At 41.1% G+C, this 23,169-nt stretch overlaps 1 protein-coding gene across 9 annotated transcripts in view; it reads right to left on the bottom strand.

Annotated features, from left to right (window-relative positions):
• Positions 1-23,169, bottom strand: part of rimbp2b (RIMS binding protein 2b) — a 91,342-nt gene that overhangs the window by 15,398 nt on the left and 52,775 nt on the right. For 7 of the 9 annotated variants that reach the window (XM_055050485.1, XM_055050486.1, XM_055050487.1 and 4 more), the window contains exons 6-18: positions 21,258-21,347; positions 18,917-19,039; positions 13,626-13,730; positions 11,226-11,276; positions 10,803-10,823; positions 8,291-8,495; positions 7,914-8,062; positions 6,751-6,830; positions 6,010-6,119; positions 5,050-5,922; positions 2,718-2,869; positions 1,043-1,714; positions 698-847 (exon numbers count right to left, since the gene is read on the bottom strand). In XM_055050485.1, coding sequence (XP_054906460.1) covers positions 698-847; positions 1,043-1,714; positions 2,718-2,869; positions 5,050-5,922; positions 6,010-6,119; positions 6,751-6,830; positions 7,914-8,062; positions 8,291-8,495; positions 10,803-10,823; positions 11,226-11,276; positions 13,626-13,730; positions 18,917-19,039; positions 21,258-21,347 — 2,781 coding nt within the window. Of the gene's footprint in view, positions 1-697; positions 848-1,042; positions 1,715-2,717; positions 2,870-5,049; positions 5,923-6,009; positions 6,120-6,750; positions 6,831-7,913; positions 8,063-8,290; positions 8,496-10,802; positions 10,824-11,225; positions 11,277-13,625; positions 13,731-18,545; positions 18,692-18,916; positions 19,040-21,257; positions 21,348-23,169 lie in introns of those variants that run through there. The other 2 variants (XM_055050494.1, XM_055050488.1) reach the window with 2 other exon arrangements.

Here is a 23,169-nt window from a genome sequence, read left to right as displayed (position 1 = left end):
GGATTTTGCAACACGGAAGTAAAGTTCATTAAACTCTAACTCTAAAGAAATGATAAAAATGTTGCACAAATGCTACATAAAAAACTTGTGATCTGTCCTTTACATTCAAATAAAATGCGAGTTTGATCATTTTTTCGATGTAAAAGTTTTTCATTATTAACCTGTTGCATGCAAGTCTAGATGTGATGGTCACAATAGTTAAGTCAAGTTTATTTTCATAGCATATTTCAGCAACAAAGTAGTTATTAACACCATAAAAAGGTAAAAGAGTTACTAATTATGAAGCAAGCAGTAAACATTAGTTTTTTTGTCAAATCATCCATATCATCAAGCAAATGTAAACCAAATATATTTACCAATGTTCCAGCTGTTTATTAATCAAATACAGGAGCTTAAGGAACTCAAGTGTTTTTGGCTGCTTTGCAGGTTTCTGGAAGTTTGTTCAAGGTTATTGGAGCATGAAATTCCAACTAAAATCTTGCGATTTATTTAAAAAAAGAAACGCACTGTGAAATCAGCTGACTGCATTTGAGATTGTTTCGTATTTTATGTGCTACCTGGAAGTGTCGCTCTATTTTCACGTTTTTAATCAAAAATGAACAAAACTTTCGAAAAAAATCAGCCAGAGGCGAGTCATTAAACGGGTCTCCTGCAGAGAAGAGATGGACGGGCAAAGCTTTGAATCTCTGACAGGTACCTGTCGGCCCAACTCTGAGCCTCGGAGGAATTCGTCAACGGAGGCTCCTCTTCGTCTCGCATGCGGAGAGTCGTAGCCGTCCTCTTCCTCGTCTGAGTTGAGTGGATGCAAGGCGTTACCTCGATCGCTGAAGATATTGCGCTTCTCGACCTGCCAACAGCACCGTTACGCTATCAGAATTTAAAGAGGAGAGCCGATGGAGAAAACATGTACAGTCACATCTTTAAATAGAGTTCTATGTTTCTGAGCATAATTTTGAACAAGAAGTTATTGAAATGCTCTAATGTAAAGGACTTCTCAATAAATCTCCATGAAACATTCAGCTCTGCAGAGTCGATCACGCACCCGATTGCCCTCAGCAAACGCTCTCTGAGCAGCTTCCCTGGCCATGGCCTTGGCGATGGTGTTGGGTATGGGGACTCCCTGAGGCTGTGGCAGGATCCTCTGAGGAGAGGGGGATCGCCGTGGTGGGAAGTGCGGAGGCTCCAAGTTGGCTCCGTGCATGGGCGGCAGCGGAGAGGGGGCGCGCTCCCACGGCTGGGCCAGCCGCAGGCCCACCTCGTGCTCTTTGGTTTCTGGCTCTCTGGCACTTATTAATGGTTTCGACTTGGGTATGGAGTGGCGCTGGAAGTGGAGCTGAGGATGAGGAGGAGGGTGACAGACGGGCTGTGAGTGCGGTTGCGCGTGGGGCAGCGTGTGGGGCTGAGCTCGGGGCAGAGGCTGCACCTGGGGCTGGGGGTGGTTGGGGGGGTATGTCGATGGATAAGGAGGATGGGTCTGGGAGTGTACTGGATGAGGCTGTGGCACCGGATGGGGCATCGAAGGGGGAGGTGCAGTGACTCTGTGGGAGAGGCGCGGAGAGCCCAGGAGGTTGTGTGGGATCATGGCCACGGGCGAATCCTGGGACTCTCCTTGGGTTGATAACGTCCTTACAATTACTTCTCTGGCCTCCAGGCCTTGAATCCTGTTTAAATCCACGCTCACATAGTCGGCTGTGGGGTACAAGACCTCTGCTATCTGCATTTGAAAGGAAGAATTTTTAAACCAGCGGGTGAGTCACATTTTGCAGCTTTCAAAGAACACATTTCTAATAGATAATTAAAGATTTGTATGTTGCAAAAAATAAATAAATAAATAATGCATGACTGATTTATCAGCGTCATTGAATACGTTTAAACAATTTTACCAAACTCTAAATCCTTCTGAGAACTTTTATTCTCAGGCTTTATAAAACTTAACTGATTTAACTGGAAAAGATCTCTCTTGATATTTTCCTGTTCAATCAAGAGAGATCGCTTTACAGCTAGAGTGATGCATGGGAAGGAATGAAGTCCACAGGATATTTTGCCAAAAAAAAGAAACCCATAAACTTGTTGAGGGCAGTTGTTTAAAGTTCAAGCAGAAGTTATCTATCATGTAACACTGGGTTTCTTACACAGTCAGGAAAAGCCTATTCTGGTTTTTGGCAGGTCCGAATATCTACAGAAAGTAGAATATGGACAAACATTTCCAGAGCTCTTATCCTTTCTTTCAACCATCTGTGATTTTTGCAGGTTTTATAATTCTACTATGATGGCTGAATCTTAGAATTTGGACATTAAACAGGTAACCAGCGCAAAGGGGAATTGCAGCAATTGAGTTGAATTTTACAATTTTCTGTTTTCCCGATTTTCCTCGCTCCCCCAGTAAGTTATAGCACATCATTCAAAGTCAATAAGCATATGTAATTCATGGATTTTCTTCTCCTGGAGTCGTGGCTTCCAATAAATTCTCTTCCTGGTTATCAGACAAGTGTGCACAAATTGCAAACCAGTAACTGTCAAGGGGATATTAATCAGCACAGCAGGGACTGATGGAGACTGTTCTGTGGATTCATACCTTTTTGTTTCTGGTCCCAAGAGACTGGGTTATCAACATTTAGTCATTCCTCCAGGAGATGGCAACAGAGATCTACCCTTGAGGAAGCTAAAGCAGCTCAGCCGCTACGACCTGCATTATAGACTAACGAAAAAAAAGGTACCTTTTGTCCCTTTGTGCAAACGGCATAGCCAATTACACTAGCCCCATTAGAGGTTCCTGAAGGTGTCAGCGGAGGCGGCTTCCATCTGACCTGCAGGACCCCTGGAGTCTGGCCACACTGGACCTGGACCTCCTGGGGAGGGAGAGGGGGCCCTGAGGAGGACGACACACACAGGTTAAAGGTCAACAGTCTCTGAAGAGATTTGAGTCAATTTGATCAAACCCAATGCAAACTAATTCAGTCGTTACATATTTTGCCCTCACTTCTAAATAGAATATTATGAATGACGTGTCTGAAATAATTACAATCAAAAACAACTTTACAGGATATTCTCGTATCTATGCTAATGCACACATTGTAAAAAAATCAATTGTCAGTTCAAGCTTTAGGGTTTCGTCCTGTATGTTTTTTTGTTGTTGTTTTCAATCATAATTGTATAAGCCTTAATTTTTTCACTTCAACTGCAGCTGTTACATACAAAAAAATCATTCAAGTTAGCCGCGATTCAACCTTCATTTCTTTGGAAAACGATATCTCGCTGCCAGGGTTTGCTGACAATTTTCAAAGAGAAACACAGTTAGCAATTTCTACAATCTGTCAGCGCTGGCTGCATACTAAATAACGTACCATCTGTGCAGTGCTGCTGCTCACCTGGAGTGGAAGTGAGCAGCGGCAGTCGTGGAGAAGTATCTCCATGCATCAGTGTGCAGCTGTGAGAGTCTCAGGATGGGACTGACAGCCGACATCCACACGTTCTAATCATGTTTCTGCTTTTCCCGCCAGCAGGCGATGCAGACGTGGAAGAGGGGAAGAGCGACTGCTTGGAGATTCAATTTTCTCCTGTCATTTTCACGCTGCCAATATCATAAACAACAAGGTCCTCCGCTAAACTGAAATGAGAGTTTAAATAAATACGTCCCTTCAGCCACTTTCATTAACTCTGGAAACCAGCGGGCACACAGTTGCTTCCCTTTCAGGCAATGAATTGCAGCTCCGGGTGACTAATATCGACAAAAACGTTGTATCACTAAGCACTAATGAAGTGGCTTGTTTGAAAAACACATGCTGGGCGTAAAAGCTTAATATAGGGCTTCAAGAGATTGTCTTTCATATCGACAACAGCTCTCCGCCACCCGAACTCATGCTATTTCAGGTGGCTTTAATTAACACGTCCAATGGATAGATCCGTTAACGAACTCTCAGCATGTAGCTGCATCAGCTGCCAGCACAAATAGCAGCTCCAACTGCCAGCCTTGACTTATATCTGTCCTATAGTCTTGTGTTTACAATAAGCTGACCTCCTACTTGCCTCGGGAAGCGACTCGCACCAACGCGTCTGAATGATTATGCTGAATTTAAACATTGCGGTCGTGAAGAAGAAACCTCCTATTGAGTTCCCTCTCAAAAGCTTTGCCTCAGCCAGACAGCTGGTGACAGAAATGCAGCGAAAAGCCCTGTGGTAGAAAAGTCTGAGCGATCTAAGCCTTACTGAAAGAAAGTCCTGTTTTCAATGCCTGGGCAGTCATGACCTCTGGCTCTGAAGCCTTCTGATTAGATTATTCTGCATGCATTGTAATTGCAGACATCAATGGTGAAGATGCGTAAAAAGCCTTAAAATAAATTCATCCTTTATTGCATTAGCAAAATCTTACACTGGAATAAGCCTTGATTTTGGTATATGTTTTGTAGCAAGTAGCATCCCCATGCTAATAAATAATTGTTTCTAATGAAATAGCAACACATTGTTGAGGCCCATAATAATTCAGTGAAACTAATAAGAATTAAGCCATGTTTTATATGTAAATTAAATTTTTAATTGGTAACCCGTGCGATTCTTTTCCCTGAGATATAAATACAGTGTAACACAGAGGTCGTTAGAATAAACGACGACCCAGTGAGAAGGGAAGTAAAAAAAAAAAAACAACATAAAATCTTCAAAACTCTTTGGAGAGCTCGCTTCTCGATAAGCAAGTCTCGATAGCACCCATCAAACTATCCGAGTTCAGGTGTTAGAACTGGTCATTTTTTTGCAGATCTGTAAGGCACACTTAAAAACCGAAGAGTTTGCAGTGCTGCTGTTGTTCTGTCCAACCAGGAGTTTTGGACAGCTGAATGGCTGCCAAGGGAGGTTCGCATGCATGAAAGCATCGAAGCAACACTCCATGCCCTGTGACCTGGTTTTGATCAGGGCAAAACGTTCTCTACCATGAAGTAAAGCTAAAAAATGTTGACATTACATAACACTGCCCCTTTATCGACTTGCCATTTAGCAGTATGGTAGTGATATTTTCTTTGCTTAGCAATGCTGCGAGTTTACGTGTCAGACACTGACCTGCAGGCTGAGTGCAGAACTCCACAGAGATTTCCCTCTTCTCCCGCTGATCACCTGAAAGCTGCCAAGGCACCTGATGTGGCTGTGCGACAACCTTCACCTTGTAAGCTGTCATGGACTTCAAGTTGAAAAACTTGTACCTGTAGCCCCCAGCCTTGACCATGTCATACTCTGCACCATTGAGGAAGATAGTGTGACTGTAGTTACTGTTGCTGGGCATCCAAGACAGCTCAGCGGAGCTCTGAGTAATGCTGTCCACCCGCAGGTAGTATGGTGCCACCACTACATCCTTCCCCACAAGAAGAGTGCAGCGGAGTTCATCTGATGGCCCCCGGTCTGTGATGCTCTGCACGGAAATGCGGTACGTGTTGGTGGCAAGATTGAGCTTTTCGATTAGGGACTTTGTCCTGCCCCCGTAGGGGACACTCATCCGGACCTCTTTATCAACCAGTACATTGTAGCCACTGATTGGGCCCCATCCCGGTGGCAGCACAGGAGGATCCCAGCCAATAATCACACTCTTGGCTAGTTGTTTGATCAGGTTGATGCGGCGGGGATAAGGCACAACGTCTTCTCCGACCTCATCAATACTGACGTCCAAGGTTCCGGTCCCATTGCTGGAGGAGCCCAGGAGATCCATGCCCAAGCTGCTGGTGCTTAGACAGTCTAGCTTACTGTCAGAGAGCAGGCTGCTTATGCTCGGTCTTGTTCCGGTGCCGCTCGAATGTCGCGGAGGCCCCAGGCTACTGTGGTTGAGGTAGCCTGGTTCTTTAACCGTAGTGTTCCTGTTTTGGGCAGATGGCGTATCGTCATCTTGGACAAATTCCACAAAATTTGATGGGACGAGCCCCCGCTGTCCATCCAGCAGCTCTCCTGAAAAATTAAAAATAAAAATAAATGGTCACGCATTTCTTGTGTGGCAAAGTAGAAAAAACAAAAACATTTCATTGAGTGTTAAACCTTCATAAAAGCCATCCTCATCCATTGTTCCATAAACATAGAGGTACTTCCCTGCCACCAGGGGGAGCTCTGCTTCTGGGTGCTCATTAGGCCCATCATAAGGATTGTAACTAGAATATTAAACATAAATAATAGAACAAGAGAAATTAGTTTATATAAATTTAAGCCTTGGTTTGCTTTATGACCAGGCACAAGATTAAGGCTAGCATGGACACTCTGACTGGTCTGATCAGTACATCACTCATCCTTCCATGGAGCACTTGGGATAGACTGACCACTGCAGACGACCTGACAAGACCTGCAAATTTGCAAGTATTCTCCATCAGGCATCCCATTTGTATTGCCTTTGATACAAATGTGGAGGACAAAACAGACCCCACCAACAAACAGGTGCCAGGATCAATACATAACCAGTGTCATTTACTTCACCTCTTGGCGGTCATAATGTTCTGCCTGATTTGTGTATATAATCATTTTAAGAAAAATTAACTCTTATTTAGGATTACCAGAAAATATACCTTCTGCAAATATTCCCATGTCATTCATGATTGACACTAATAAAGCAGTTAGTTCACTATGAGCATTTTCTATGAGGCGTCCCGACGTTTAAGATTCTGAGAGTTTAGGAAGCAAAAGTTTCTCATTAAAACTAAAATGACTGAACAAAAGTTCAGTCATCTGGTGTAATTGTACAGCTGGACTGTGAAAGGCTGGTGAAGCTTTGTCTTCTGTGTCACCTACCTATATCTGGCAACACACAGACGGACCTTCCCTGTGAAACGTGGTTTGGACCTGGTAGTTGAGCTCAGCTCTTTGTCCATCTGAAGAAGCATCACAGACAAATAATCATGTTTTCTGCTCCATTGTGAGCCCTCCTTCACTTCAAAACCAGAAAAACACATTTAGAGACAATTATATGCTATGTAATGGGTGACAATTTGTATTGAAATACAGTTTTAGACAGAGAAGAAGTAAAAACAAAAAAACAACCCTAATGGATCCATGGTGTGTGGACTTTCACACTCTTTTCTTTGTCAGTAACACATATTAAAGTAAATGCTCACTGCACAGCACTTATGGATAGCAGAAAAAATGTCTAGAAAATAAAAGTATTGAAACGCTAACAAATCCACTATTGGCCAGAATTAGCACGATTTACACAATAAAAGTAGACGAAAAAAATTTTTACCAAAGTATTTACTTTGTTGGCATGTTGGCTGTTCATTTAGACTGATGCTTAACTTAAAAATGGGAAGGGACATGTCAGCCGAAAACAGAGATGCTGATCCAAGAGCAATACGGCTGTGCGTGACAAGAACTCAAATATAAATAATTAATGTCACTGACAAAAAAGCAGCAAAAGCCTCCTGCACAGCTACAATAAATTAAATCAGAATTTATCTATCTATAAAAGTCTGAGGGTTTTATCATTTCAAATATTGACAAAGCTGGAATTTACTGTGAAAAGTTTTCCAAGAAGCCACATCCTGTTTTATGCTGCTTTTCTATATTTTGAGGTGAGTAAAACAAAAGCCAGCAACAATATGTCTTGCAAAAGAGTTGAGGAGCAATGCTGTAACAGTTTACATTGTAGTCTTGTTTGCACAAAGACCTCAGTCCCATAAGCAGGAAGGTTTTATTGCGGCTGTGGGTTTCCAGTGATGCAGAGAAAACCACAGTTTCACTTTGCAGTACGGATTTGCAGCAAAGACTTTTGTCTTTCAATGTCTAGAATTCCATCTCCAGAGTCTCTAGTTTAACTGATGAGCTCGTCATCGGTCTCAGATCAGACATGTCTAAATTGTTGGTGGTTTTCTTTTGCGCTTTGGAGAGCAGATAGGAAAGGGAACAGAGAGACACTCAATAAAGGACCACGGAGGATCAGAGTGGGCACCGGCGGGTACCTCAGAGAGGAAAGCTCGTGCTGGGCTGCTGGCTCCACTGCGACTGAGGAATGTTGGCTTGACGGAGAGGAGCTCGGGTTTGTCTCCACTGATCTGGAGTGGTCGAATGAATTCAGATATCAGAGATCTGCTTGTTGAACCCTCGCTGCCTGTGGAACAAACAGCCCTTCTCATCAGATCCTCAGAGCAAACAGCAACAACACAAGGCGCAAAGAAAAATAAATTCTTTTGGCACTTGAAACTGCCTCGTTTTTACCAAACTGAGTGGAAACAATTCAGCTACACTTGTATATTTATTAGATATTTAGAAATCCAAAATCATTTAAAAAGAAATTACAATAAAAAATTTCTATGAACCTCAAAGATTTTCTCCATACCTTTCTCGATTGGAGCAGCCAATCCATTGAGGAGCTGTGATAAGGATTTGTTGGGGGACCCCGGAGACTCACTCACAGTTAAGGGTTCAGTGCTAAGGATGTCAAATTTCCCGGCCTGAAGCCGGAACTTCTCCAGCTCTTTTGAGAGGAGGTTGAACTGCTCACTTTGAGAACGACATTTTTCCTCCAGCTCTCGGACTTTGGCCTGACGGCGTTGGGCGGAGGAGCGTCAAAGAGCAGAAACAGACAAAGAGCAAGGCAGGCAGACGTGGACACACGAAGAGGCGAGGTCAAAAGGGAGGGATAGACAAAGAGAAAAGTAAGACGGGTACAAAAATAATACCGACATTATTCTGAACGTTGCACATGCCGAACAGCAATGCATGCGTGCAAATAAAATGTTGAGTGGTGTTAAATGTCGGACTGACAAGAGCAGTTGCAATGCGTCACACCACAAGAACAAAAAGTCAAGTAAAAAAGAAAATCCAAAGAAAATGCAACTTTTAAGTGATTTTGAATCAATCTGGAATGAAAACGTATATTTTGTATATTTTTCTTATTGAGCTGATCGCAGTGCGAAGATCAAAACTAACAATTTGAACCTGAGAGTGAAACATCAAAAATGCATCTGGTAGCGACCAAATAAGACGTCTATGTGTATCGTCACCTTAAATAATGTTGGTTGTGGTCTTTACAACGGAAGAACACAATAAGAAAAATGTCACCCGCTTTCATGTACGTAAAAAGGAGGCACAAACTCAAGGAATGTCCAGGCACTGCAGCACGAATTGATGAAGTTCATCAGCAATCACCCAAAGACACACATTAAGGCACAATGAATTTTTTTTTTTTTAAACTTTTCCCCATAAACAGCTCCAGTTAGCGCTGTTTTGGACACGCTGAGACCATTTTACACATGCTACAAGCAGCATGCTACGTGAAGACAAACAGTAAGATTTTTACAAATCTAAGAGAGAATATAAAGTCAAGAAACAGACATTCTTCACTCACATGCAGAAAAATGTTCAACATGCCATTAAAAAAAAATAACATGCATCATTATTTTACTCTCTGTAAGATTTCAAGTTAATGTACTAGAAACTAAGAAAATTACTATCAATTTTATAATTTGTCAAAACATTCAGCTTCTAGAGTCTGCCACAGATAAAAGTCTTGAATCAGCCCCTATTTCTTTAAATATTCCTTCAATGGAACAAACATTGTTCGTAAAGTGATGTAGGAAAATGGACAACCAGCGAACAACAGAAAAAGCTACAAGCCTTATTGTGAACGACATTTCTTGTAGAGAATAAACTGAATACAATGTCTGCAAGTTTCTGAACCCGATTTATCTCGAGGCACAAATCTTCACCCCGGTGAGTCTTGTGGCCGCCATTATTTTTAAATGTGCAGAGCTTGGATCCATCCTCACTCTGCCTTGAGCTAGACGGCCATCTGAGCTGAGGGATCAGTGGAGAGGCGTCTTGTTCAGGGAAGCGATCAAGAACGCCAGGCTGACATTGCTCTGTGGGTGAGGAGATCCTTCCAGAAGAACAAACATTCCTGCATCAATCCACCAATTTACCAAGAAAGTTCTTGAAAGACTCCGAACCTGACAGATAAAATTCTCTGGTCTGATGGGGCACAGATTTAAATCTGTGGCAAAAAACATATGGAGGGAACATATGCCTAATATCATTCCTACAGTGAAACATGGTTGTTTGCGGCATCAGGCTACAGGAATATTCTTCACGGAAACAGGAAGATACTTGAGACGGAAAGATAGACGAATGTTTTAAGCATAAAAACAGGAATTGAATACGTTTCAGAATATGGCTTTTTTAACATAATAATGTGGAAAAGGTGAAGTACTGTTTTCTCTTTAAGAGCTTTCGTCATTCTTTGGAGGTTTACAACTTGTTGCCAAGTGCAGTCAAATCTGTCCTGCTATTCAACCAGACTGCACGAAGAGACGAGTCAGGCTCCAAGGATTTGAATACGTAAAGAAATAAGGGGCTGCACAAGATACTTTTTTCATTCACATGTAAACAATTAGGATTTTTATAAATGTGAAGTTTGTGAACAATAACCTGCTGGAAATAAACCCAAACAAAAATACATTCAGTGTGCCTGAATTTTTCTTCATGATCAAATAATGCGGATGCAGTAGGCTGAGTTTCCACTTGTAAACTCTCTCTGAAGAAAAATATGAGCCTTAGCTCAGTGAGTGAAGCCAAACAAAGGTTGTTCAGATGAAACTCGGAACACTTTTGAAAATTGACACCTCACAATTTCCAGATTTATGTTACTTTTCCCCGCCACCACTAACTTTACCAAATATATGTTATATAGCTCCTAATGCTAAATTTCTAAACCCAGCCCAGATTGAATAAAGTGTGGTGAAACATCATACTCTATTTTTTTTGACTGCATAGTCTGTTGCATCCTATTATATTTCACTAGTGTAGTTCTAAAAAGCACAAGGAAATAAATAAAAGCAATTATGAAATACCTGCATGCTGTCCAAGTGGTTCTGTTTACGCATAAACATAGACCCATTCAGTAAAAAGAGATGCAGGGAGAGAAATCAAATATGTGATCACTCACACATATCTTGAAATTATATTAATACACATATATATTAAAACACTTCAACTTGCTTCATGCTAACATATGGCCAAACTTGTGAAAAGGTCACTTATATGGATCCACAGTGCATATTTGCATTTCTAAAACAAATGAACAAATACTAAATATGAATATGCATTCAAATAGAATTTGAAGAAAGAAATAGCACGACTGTCAAGGTTTTCTAAAGTGACATAGTAAAGATCAGAAAATGACTCACAGCCTGATCTCACCGAGGTACAATCTCATGCAGCACCCACACAAAAACACACAGCCAAACCCCCCACCCCCTCGTCCAGACGCTCACCTCTAACAGATGGACAGCGCCTTCATGTTCCTTTTTAGCCTCAACCTGAGCCTGGGAAACACAGGGGGCAGTTCACTCATGTAGCACTCTTTGTTGATGTTTAATGTCACTTAAACCAGAGAAAGGCTTTCACAAACAGCACAGAGGCATTTAAAAGGCACAAGAACTCAACAAGACAACGAGTTGCAGAGTTTCCTTTGCTACAGATGCTGAGCCAATAAAACCTAAATCGATAATTCAGGTCTTGTGCTCAATACTGTGAGTTTTCCTTCTACTGCTTTCAGTAGAAGGAAATTTATTAATTCCCTGTTGGAATCTGCTTGTCAGAGAAAAAATAAAAAGTCTCTCCAATACAGTGAATATACAGTGGCCTAGCAGAAACACTCACACTTTAAGGATTTTGTTAGGAAATTTTGGGGGAAAAAAACACCCAAAGCAGTGCTTAATTTTGAAGTAGAAGAAAAAATATTGTGCATATTTCGCAAATAAAGGAAACGTGTGGTGTGCCTTTGTATTTACCCCCCTTTACTCTGACAGCCTTAATTAAAATACAACTGCCTTGACAAACCACCCAATTAGAAAAGGAAGTCTGCATGTATTTAATGTAATTAAGTTTAATTTCAGTGTGAGTTCAGCAGTTCGGTGAAGGCCTCCAACACTTGTGAGAAAACAACAGCATAATGGAGACCAGAGGGCAAAGCAGGCACATAAAGGAGAAAGTTTTTAAGGAGACAATATCAAGATTATGTTGTAAAACAGCGCCCCATCACTTGACATTTTAAGAAGCTCTGCTGAATCCATCACATCAAACATCCAGGAGGCCTTAAGAACGTCACACTGAACAAATTCAATCTGAGTTGAAGCACGGCGTTGGCGGCATTATGATTTGGGTGGTTATTTTTCTCAGCGGTGAAGCTGCTCAGAGTTGATGGACAATGGAAGAAACTAAAGGAAGACGACTTCACAGAAGCAGCACAACAAACAAACCTAGAGCAACAGTGGAACGGCTCGGACCACTTTAATGTGTCGCATTGGCTCAGCTAAATTCAGGACATAAATCCAATGGAAAGTCTTTAGAGGCACTGTCTATCAACTCTGACTGACATCGAGCAGACGTGATCGCAGCTGGCAGGAGCATTGACTCTGAAAGGCTGAATACAAATACACGCCACACTTTTCAGAGTTTCTTTTAAAACTGCTTTTAAAAGCACACCTGTACTTCACAATTATGCTACTTCACTACAAATCCTCATAAAATGCATTGCAGTTGTTGCGGGGCAAAATATTCATGGAATAATTTTGTAAAATTAATATTACAACTCGCACATTTCATTTCTGGTTTTTCCGAAAACAGAAACAGCGCAGAACGCCGCTCTTTGATCACATTAAATACATCATGACGTGTGTTGATAGACTGCTGAAATATCTGCAATGCCCCGGTTATGTGTTTTACGTTCCACTTGTTATTGGATAATTGCCTATTTTGAAAGATTGCTCTGTCACCATTGAGCATGTGGAGTAATTGAAATTAATTGCTTTGCCTTTTGTAAGGCTCTGTGCAAACAAACATAGAATTAATTCAATTGAGTTTTATGTTTGCAAAAATAATTATCAACATTTCTGTAGTGCCTGCAAGAAGAATGAGCTTTGCATAACGTAAAACACTGTGACTGTGGGGGAACACAGCGCAACACATAACATTTCTCTTTGTAGGAGCTACAAACATCTGTTCCACATGAATGTAAGAGCGTGTGTGGACTTTACAGTATGATAAATCTCCTTTGCAGCCCATCAGTTTGGGAGAACACAGAGAGCAGCCCGTGTCTGAAGGAAGATAAGCCCATAATGAGCTTCTGCTAATGAGAGAAAAAAGGAAAAAAGCTGAGAGCCACAGCCTGTAAAAAGCTGACTGTGAAGTTAGGGCGCTACAGCCACGGCAACACTGTGGTACAAACTGTTTTTCGAGAGATGGCACTGGTGACAATTCCTATCACGTTCACACCATCAGCAATCTCAGTGACTGCTGGGTTCGCTTTGACATTACAGTCAGCTCCAGTGCACAGAAGGGGAAACTCGACCATCAAATGGCCGAGAAAGGCTTTTTGTTTTATTATTTACTGTCATGTCTGCTCTACATTACAAAACAGGAGCAGAGTCCAAGGAGTGATCAAGAGGATGAAGTTTTGGGGGGTTTTGGTGATAAAATGATACAGGCATAATTTAACAGTAAATGTGTTGATGGAGCATTTCAGGGAAGTTTTGCCTTTGCTGCGCAGTATGTGTCCCAATGGTGTTCGACTAAAAATGCTCTTTGACCCGTAACACATACTAAGATCAGAGCAAAAAAAAAAAGCCAAGTCCTCTGGCGCTGTGAGTGTTACACAATCAGACTTCTCTTACCTTCTGAAGAAGGTCAATCTCCTGCTGCTTTGCATTGAGTACAGCCAAGGCCTGCTCATGCTCCAACTCTAGCTGCTGCCTTCGCTCTGCAGCCTCACGCATATGCTGTCCGCAAAGGACGCAGGGATGGAGAGCCAGAAGGAGAAGAGGGGGAGTAGAGAGGGCTGCTGTTAGTGGGACTGAAATTCAGTGACGTTCTGCCTTTTAAAAAAAGCATCTCAGATCTTCAACGCCGTATTTGCTGAAGACGAGGAGGTTGCCACGACTAAGAGCGGATCAGAGGCCAAGTGCCGATGGCTAAATCTTTGAAGAATGACAAAGGCGTGAACTTTCATTTGCAAAATAGACCATGTGAGCGGGTGAATATATCTGAATGAATTTAGGTTATAAAAGAAGACAAGAGATGCTTTGCATTTCAAAAAAAAAAAACAACAACAACGACAACGACAAAGAACATTGTCTTGTAAAAGTATCCACACCCCTCTTTTCACTTTTCCACTTTTTGTCACCTTACAGCCACGGACCTCATCGCATTGAAGAAAACGTCACTTCGCTGGAGTGGAAGGGAAATTATACACGCTTTTCTACTTTTCAGTTCATATCTGTAAAGTGTTGCTTTTGTAGGTTTAGCCCCCTTTATTCCTTTTACTCCAGTGAACTGAAATGCCTTCAGAAGTCACCTGAACAGTAAGCAATGGCAGTAATTAGAGTCAGCTTGTCTTTAATTAAAGATCCGAATAATCCCGTCGCTATGCAAAGGTTTGTTGGAAAACAAACAATATCATGAAGAGTGAGGAACATAGCAGCAAACCAGCTGACAGAATCTATTAACACAGTTTTTCTGTCACTTTGGTGCATTTCTCAAAACAATTTGCACAAACAGCAAAACACCAGGAATCACCTGCAAAATCCAGCTTACTTCTCAAAAATCCATAGTTAGCTACTCAAAATTAAATATGTGTCAGTGAACATATCAGTGCCTCAGAATGACAAGTCAAACTGATTAGTCATGTTTTCAATGTAACAGTGTACTATGGGGGGTTGTCCTGTTGTAATCTGTGGCTGGGCATGCTTTTACTGTAATCTGATGACAGATTGTGTCATCATGATACATGATAAAGCAGGCACAAAGAAGAAAAAAAATCTAAAGTAGCAACAGGAACCTATGTAAGACCAACTGCGTAAGGAAGACTGTACATGCAATGCTGTAGAAATTACAGTGAACTCTTTATGTACTTTCTATTTCTATGCTGAGAAAAATCCCTTAATGGGGTTAAGGACCGGGGAGTGGGGTAAGAGGAACTCCATCAGCCTCCTGTTGTGGGTCACAAACTATTGCCTGATGATGTTGGAGTGATGGAAACTAGCAGATGTCATCAGCCTCTTCTCCTCTTCCTCTGTTCTGCCTCCCATCTTCTTCTCTTTTTCTTCTTTCTGGCTGTTGACCCTGATCAAATCCTTGTCCTTTCATTGTCAGTGATGTAACATTGTGTTGTGCTCAGGCTACATCCACTGTATTCCTACCATCTGATAGTTACTGAGATGTACCTTCAATCTATTTCAGACATGTGGTTGATCGATGGGTGATCTAACGCTTAATGTACATTGGACAAACTCAGTATTCCCCTGGGAGCAATTTATCAGTTCAGGTCAGATGTAGAATAAAGTCCAATTGAAATGTCTAGAAATATGCTTGACATATTATGACAACCCGTTCAAGCATTTTGCGTCTTGAGACTTACGCAATAAACTTAAGCTGAACTGCTGTGGAGGCCGAGTATTCAGAAACCAGTATAATACAGTTTGATTAACATGACAAAAGCGATCGAAAATGTAGGAAAAAGCAAAGAATTGCACATAATCACTTGCATGATGTACAAAAGCATGTGTAACTTGCTCAAATGTATGTGTTGCTGTGCACACAATGATTCGAAGATTGAACAAGTAGTTTGACTGAGAAAGCTGGATGCATCCCACAAATCTCCGTTCTTCCTTGGTCGTCACAATTGTGTTTAGGCCTGTTAATAATATTTTAGCAATAGATTATTCTTACGATCATTCGAGTAATTGGATAATGAGAGAGAGAGACTTGACAGGTATTTGCCCGCAGTGTTCAGTTTATCCGCTCACAAGAACAACTGCAGCGCTCTTCCCACCACTCGCTTTGAAACATTCACCATGCAGTTCCAGGATGAGAAAAGCCTGTGTACTCTAAGCATCGCGCCAGTCAATTTAAGGACGCTTATTGGTCTCCTGACAAACAACCCGGAAAATTTTACGCTATGCTGCTAGCACTTAGCAACAACTCATAGGCGGAAGTGAGAGCGCTGCCCAACACTGATAATGACCCAGACAGAACACAATAAAACATAATTTAACAAAGCTTAGAAATGCATACATTTTCCTCGACAAATTTTAATAATCAAGATTCTCGAATCATTCGAGAAATCATTACAACTCTAATTGTGTTTGTTCATTAATTATGCTTAATAAACCCCAAGGGCAGGGGTGTCAAACTCATTTTTGTTTTGGGGCAAATCAAGTTCATAAATGCTCCTATGGAGCCGGTTGTGCCATAACGTAAAGATAAAGCCAGCTAAAAATATTAACGAATTCTTAAAATTAAGCTGAACTGCTGTGGAGGCCGAGTATTCAGAAACCAGTATAATACAGTTTGATTAACATGACAAAAGCGATCGAAAATGTAGGAAAAAGCAAAGAATTGCACATAATCACTTGCATGATGTACAAAAGCATGTGTAACTTGCTCAAATGTATGTGTTGCTGTGCACACAATGATTCGAAGATTGAACAAGTAGTTTGACTGAGAAAAGCTGGATGCATCCCACAAATCTCCGTTCTTCCTTGGTCTTCACAATTGTGTTTAGGCCTGTTAATAATATTTTAGCAATAGATTATTCTTACGATCATTCGAGTAATTGGATAATGAGAGAGAGAGACTTGACAGGTATTTGCCCGCAGTGTTCAGTTTATCCGCTCACAAGAACAACTGCAGCGCTCTTCCCACCACTCGCTTTGAAACATTCACCATGCAGTTCCAGGATGAGAAAAGCCTGTGTACTCTAAGCATCGCGCCAGTCAATTTAAGGACGCTTATTGGTCTCCTGACAAACAACCCGGAAAATTTTACGCTATGCTGCTAGCACTTAGCAACAACTCATAGGCGGAAGTGAGAGCGCTGCCCAACACTGATAATGACCCAGACAGAACACAATAAAACATAATTTAACAAAGCTTAGAAATGCATACATTTTCCTCGACAAATTTTAATAATCAAGATTCTCGAATCATTCGAGAAATCATTACAACTCTAATTGTGTTTGTTCATTAATTATGCTTAATAAACCCCAAGGGCAGGGGTGTCAAACTCATTTTTGTTTTGGGGCAAATCAAGTTCATAAATGCTCCTATGGAGCCGGTTGTGCCATAACGTAAAGATAAAGCCAGCTAAAAATATTAACGAATTCTTAAAATTAAATAATATTAAACATCTTTTCAGTCCCTCCAGAATTTTGCGATTGTTTTTGTTTTTTTTTTTTTTTGCAAGAAGAATCAAAGCATTTGTGGTACTATTTTGGAAATATTTGCACTTATTTATGACTGTAAATATGACATCTTATTACGCTGCGTAGACCATGAATTATAATCTGACATCAACTAAGGCCGACGCATCTGTTTAGTACAACTAAGAAAGCTTTTGACAATTCTTGAGAAAAATCTGCAGTAAACTCCCAATTATTTATTAGCACAAAAGAGTGCAGCGATTTGTTAACTGCGTGAATTTCCACCACAATTCGCAAGAAACTGGAGGGACTGATAGATATAAATTGGCAGTAAATGAATAAAAACTGCATTGATTTGATTGATAACACAACATTTAGGCAGACTTAATGTCTAGTCTAAAGAGGGCCGCATGAAAAGCTACGGCGGGCCGGATTTGGCAGACGTGCCTTGAGTTCCACCCATGTGCTCTAAGGCTCACACAGAACAAGTGGAATTAGTTTGCTAGTTAGACGATTTCTGAAGGCATTTGGTTAGATTTCATTTCGTGGCATTCGGGGTAAAGGCAGCTGAACATGGATGCACCCTGACTTTCAATTCACTTTTACCTTCCACTCTACAGTTGTACACCAACTTGTTGGTCAATCACCCGATATTCAAACAAACAAAATGAAGTATGCGGCTGTAACGTGACAAAATGTGAAAAGGTTTTCAGGGGATATAAATAATCCTGCATGGCAGTGCAAATGTACTTGGACCTCCAGGTTTGCTGCCCCCTTTATGTATCACTGTGCCTCTTTAAAGTCTTGTTTAACAGGAGGCTTTAAAAGTTGTCCTCAGAGAGTTTGTCTTTAAATGATCAATCTGGAGGTTTTTATGTGACATTAAAAGGGTGAGCAAACTCTGTTAGCGTGCTCACTTGCTTGTGATCATCCATCTCAACCAAAGAAGCCATCCAAAGAAGGGACTGAATGCTAGGAACTTTGTAACACAGGATGCCTGTGACGTCTAGCCGCATCACTGCTTCTAAAACGTGTGAACCGTTGACACGCCAAGGTGAACGAAGCAAATGATGTTTTCATGCCAGTGAAAATTAAGTTCTAAAATCGGCAATGTCGTCAAACTTATTGGTGACATCATCATCGTCGTGGATGGTGACCCAGGTTTTCTCTTTCTTCTTCCTCCCCTCTCATCATAAAGCCAAACTCTTCATCCTGCCTCATGCATAAATCACATTCCACAGTGCTGTTTGTTGAAGCCACGTGATTTTTTTTAATTTTTTATGTCTGATAAACATCGCGCCGATAAAGAGAGACAAAAGCACAGCCACTGACATGAAACATTCAGTACGGGAATAACTCAGGCTGCTCCCAAAACAGGTGGCCATAGCAGTGATACCTTAGAAATCTAGCAGGGAGGAAGGGAAGAGGGGACGAGGGAGGGAGGAAGCAACAGATCCAGTGAAGTTGGACAACATAAGAGTGACATAGGTAAGAAAAGAGGGCAGACTGCTCCCAGCTTGTGCTCTTTCACAGCTCCAGGTCAGACCTTCCCAACACGACGCTGGAAGGCAACAGACATGTCGAGGACATTAGAAACCATAGAGGAGGAGGAGGTTAGAGCGGCACAGGTAGGAGAGGAGGGGCTGGAGAAGAAGTAGGCTCTATAAAAACACCCGCATCAAACTCCCAGAATGATTGAACTTCAAGATCTAGAAAGGGGACACAGAATGGAGAGATGGTGGCATCACCCGGGTCGCGTTTCCTTACCTTGAGCACCTGCTCTAGGTTCTCCAGTTTGCCTTGGAGCTGGTTCCTCTCCCACAGGGCTAAATCTCTCTCCTGCGTCACAACACCAAGCCTCTCTTTGAGCTGGGCATACTCTGATTTCACCTGTTCAGATGGAACAAGTCAAGAGTCAAGGCAGAGGCAGATGACAGTCCAAAAGCAAAACGGTTTAGATTATTGATCTAAACAGCAATTTACAGTTTTGTGAACCGTAACAGGCCAACTCATCCATTTGTCAAATCTGATTCCCGTTTCATATCATTGCATTGTCATTTAATTTCTTTCTTCAGTTTTGAAAATCTGAACAAACCATTTTGCACTTAAGCTGTGTCAGTTTTCTTTCTTTGCAGTCAAGTTCTTCAGTGAATTTTAAAGATAAATAGGCATAAAAATGCTAAAAACTCAACATACAGTATTATATTGTACATCTAAAATTTATTTGCTGTTTGAGATATAAACACCAGGATGTTTCTCAGTCGTTAAAAACCTACAACAAGTTGATAACTGTGCAGTTCTTTCACTCTTTCTTTTCTGACATGCTTTTTGTTGTGGAACCAACTGACTACAAGATTAGCCATATAATCTTCACACCCGAATTGTTTTGTGACTTTATCAAGCGCGGCTAAATGCTACGGTACTGACAAAATCTGTCCTCTGGCAGGAAAACAAGTGCAAAACTCCTCCTTCATCTTTCTGCATACTTCTATCTGCTTATTTTCGGCTTATTTCTCACATCTTTCCTTTGACAGGCAGAGCTGCTGCTTTTGACACAAATAATTATTCACCTGTTGCCAGCAAAAGGGCCCTGGAAAACATTCAAACATCACTTTCCACAATTTTGTCACAATTTACATTTAACTAACCACCATAAAGTAGTGCATACATTTTTTTTCAACAAATATGAGTCTGAAGAGTTTAGTTTGGATCGATTCAACCCTGTACCATTTACAAAACACATTTCAGTCCAATTACAATAAGTCTTTTGGTCTCTTCTAGCTTTGCACACTGAGAAACTGAAAAGCTTTCCAATTCAAACGGGCTAAAGCTTTGTTGAATTAGTTTTAAAGTGTTTTGCTTTAATGTTTAATTGTTCAAAATGACTGAATGAAGAAAAGAAGAAACCTGTAACCTGTATACCACTGATTTTTAGGTAATTGTAGGTCTAGACTTTGAGCTCTTTTGGACATTGCAAAACAAGTTTTACACCAACTGAGATATCAATGCAAAGGATTAGGAATACAAATCCATATTACACTTTTCAGATTTTATTTTTGAGAAAAAAAAAGAAAAGAAAACCATGCATGATCTTCCGGTCTGACGAATAAAGTCATAAGAAAAAACATTAACGTTTAGAGCTGTAAAGTAGAAAATAATGACAATTTTGATGAGGTGTGAATACTTTTACGAGGCATCGTATGTGATAAATCAACGTGTCTGATAATATGATTCAGACACAATTCACTGAAATAATTTGTGGAGCAAACATTTTCTTTAGAGACAGTATAACGTCGTGTGAAGAAAGAAACAGAACAAAGTCTTAGAAGCAGTGTTTTCACTGCTTCTATTTTCCGTCAGCACTTTAAATGGCCCCTAATCGCCACTGAGCTGACGAGCTCCTGCAGCTGTAATGTAGTAAAACCCCTTCCTCAGAGCAGCCATGAATGACTAATGATTCCTCAAGGAGATAAACTGCACAAACACTAACAAATCAAAACACAGACTCGTAAGTCTGCTTGTCCGCAGAGCCACAACACAGCAAGAACCGACAGGTGAACGTGAATCCACCCATCACACCCAACCATGACACACTGATCCAAACGACACCAGATTCAGTTAAAGCCAGTTTATTACAAGCAGGACCTTCCCGACCACAGGAACCTGACTGCAAATGTGTTTGCAAAGGACAAGACCTGAGCTGTACTGTACCCTGTTTCTTTTAATATCAGTCTGATATGAGAACGTTGCTCCCAGAGTCATTCATATCCTGATAAAATAACATTTAACCTTAGTGGCAAACACCTGCCTCTGAGCTACTACTGCAGGAAATTGCCTTCCTCATAGAAAGGCCCAAGGTCTCTGTTTGCTAAACTATTTCGACGGGGTGTCAATATCTCAACAACATTTTACTTCCTTCAGTGATTTCCTTCACTAGAATGCTGGACGTAGCTAAGTTATGGTAAGACCAAGAAAGCCTCCACGCTGCATCAAAGCGAAGAGAGGAAGGCCATGATCTACGAAGAAAAACACACAGAGAACCGAGTGCCAAGCTAAAAGCTCTGTGAAAATGTATTTAAGCCTTCTACAAAGCCTTTTCACCTCTTACCTTTTCATAGTCAGATGCTTTGTGGCTGTTGTTGAACCACTGAAGATTCAAGTGCTTGTTCTCCTGCAGGAATTCTTGAAGTTCATTCTCCTAGGCAAAGGAGTCAGAAAGAAAGCAGCTCTTAGAACCTGAAAAGTCACCATGATTAGACAGGAGGAATGCACTCAAACCCAGCGTGTTGTCAGCAACGACCCATGCATTATTCATCTAAGGAGACTGCTTCAGATTCTGCAGTTTGTGGAGGATAGAATCACTAAAAGAAGCAGCTGCCATTTGCGTCACAGCAGCAGTAAAATAGTATTGACATCCAAGTGGCTTTTATGTGAGCATTTTAAACGTACAGCACTGTTTGCAAAACGAAACATATAATCTTCTGAGCTTTTTCTTTCCTTCCTTCCTTTCTTTTTTTTTTTTTTTTTTTTTTTTTTGCTCTTACACGTGCGTACCAAACTTTTTCAAGTCATGTGTGCCCAGTGCAGAGTAAAAGAAAACAATCTCTTCACTGTAGGAGGGGAAAACTAATTACATTCAATCAACAATTGTGAAGTGCGCCGTGGCAGCAATTTGCAGTGTCAACTGATGGGTTCTCCACGACGAGCAATTTATTGCAGCTCCAGCAGCCAAGGGTTGTTGTTGTCAGGAGCCGGGAAACCCACAGGCTCATGCATGATACATTTACTGTATAACGGAGCCCCCTGCGTTCTGCTCCTGGTGCCTTATGTTTAACTCATGAAGGATGCTTCAGAGTTGAACCGAAGATTAAAGTGAACATAAAAAGGTAGATCCATTCTGAAGAACGCTTGTTAGACGGATGAAAACATTTTGCTTCGTTATTGTGGTGATTCATGAGTGACATTCGTAAACCCTTACAAAAGCCGTGTAACCTGTCTGCTGCCGGTGTTCGTACAATCTCTACGGAGGCAAACGACAGAGGAGAAACGTCGTCAAGGACAAGCACTACCGAGTAAACAGCCTGAAGACTACACACATGTGAAGCCACGTCTGAGATCAGATGTGTTCTCTTTAGTTTCAGTGCTTCTTCTAAAAGCTGCATGCATTAAATGGCTTTTGTGCTCACTGCCGGTTTTTCAGCAATTTGGAGTCAATAACAATAGTTGAAGGTGTTTGTCTTTCAGGTATCCATACTGAAGACTAAAAAGTTGCCAAAGCTGAACAAAGAAACTTTTACTTTACATTTCAGTGCTGTGAAAATTATTTATTTTTTTTTATCTTTCTTGTTGTATGTTGATGTTTCATATAAAGGATATTTTCACAAACAATAATACAAATACAAAATACAGCTTTTGTAAAATAATTACGTCCTTAAAATTAACATGTCTGACATTAAACATTTTTACAGACACCAAAAATGAAACTTTTATACTTTGAAAAAGTAATTGCACCCGTAAATCTAGGAACTGATGTTGTCACCCTCTGTGGCAACATCAAGCCATCGTGTGTTTGTGGTGACTGGCATTCAGTCTTTTACATCATTATGGAGGACATTTGACCAGCTCTTGTTGTTAATTCTGTCTACTCGGTTTCTTTTGCAAATTACGAGATTACTCCTCATTGAGGTCTTGGAGAAATTCTGATAGGCCAGCCAAATTTTGGATGTGAGAGCACACACATATCGCCTCGGACAAAAGTGTCAATAAAAGCGGCTGCGCCTTTGTGCTGTATTGTTGCCGCGTTAACGCTTTAAACAGATCAATGTAAGTCATAATCCCTTGGCAAGACACATTTTTTGTGGAGAGTCTGTGAGCCCACAGATGGAACAAACACAAGGCAGAAAACACTGCAGCCGACACTGAGCTGCATTATTCAGCTGAAAAACTGGGATTTTCTGCTGAGCCACATTTGCTTAAATACCAACGTGAGTGTACAAAGAAAATGCACAATCTTCATTGTG

The sequence above is a fragment of the Poeciliopsis prolifica genome, unplaced genomic scaffold (genome assembly GCF_027474105.1).
Source record: "Poeciliopsis prolifica strain line A6 unplaced genomic scaffold, Auburn_PproV2 SCAFFOLD031, whole genome shotgun sequence".
NCBI classification, from domain to species: domain Eukaryota; kingdom Metazoa; phylum Chordata; class Actinopteri; order Cyprinodontiformes; family Poeciliidae; genus Poeciliopsis; species Poeciliopsis prolifica.
Note: the sequence above shows the minus strand (reverse complement) of the source record. Positions and strands in the feature narration are given on the sequence as shown.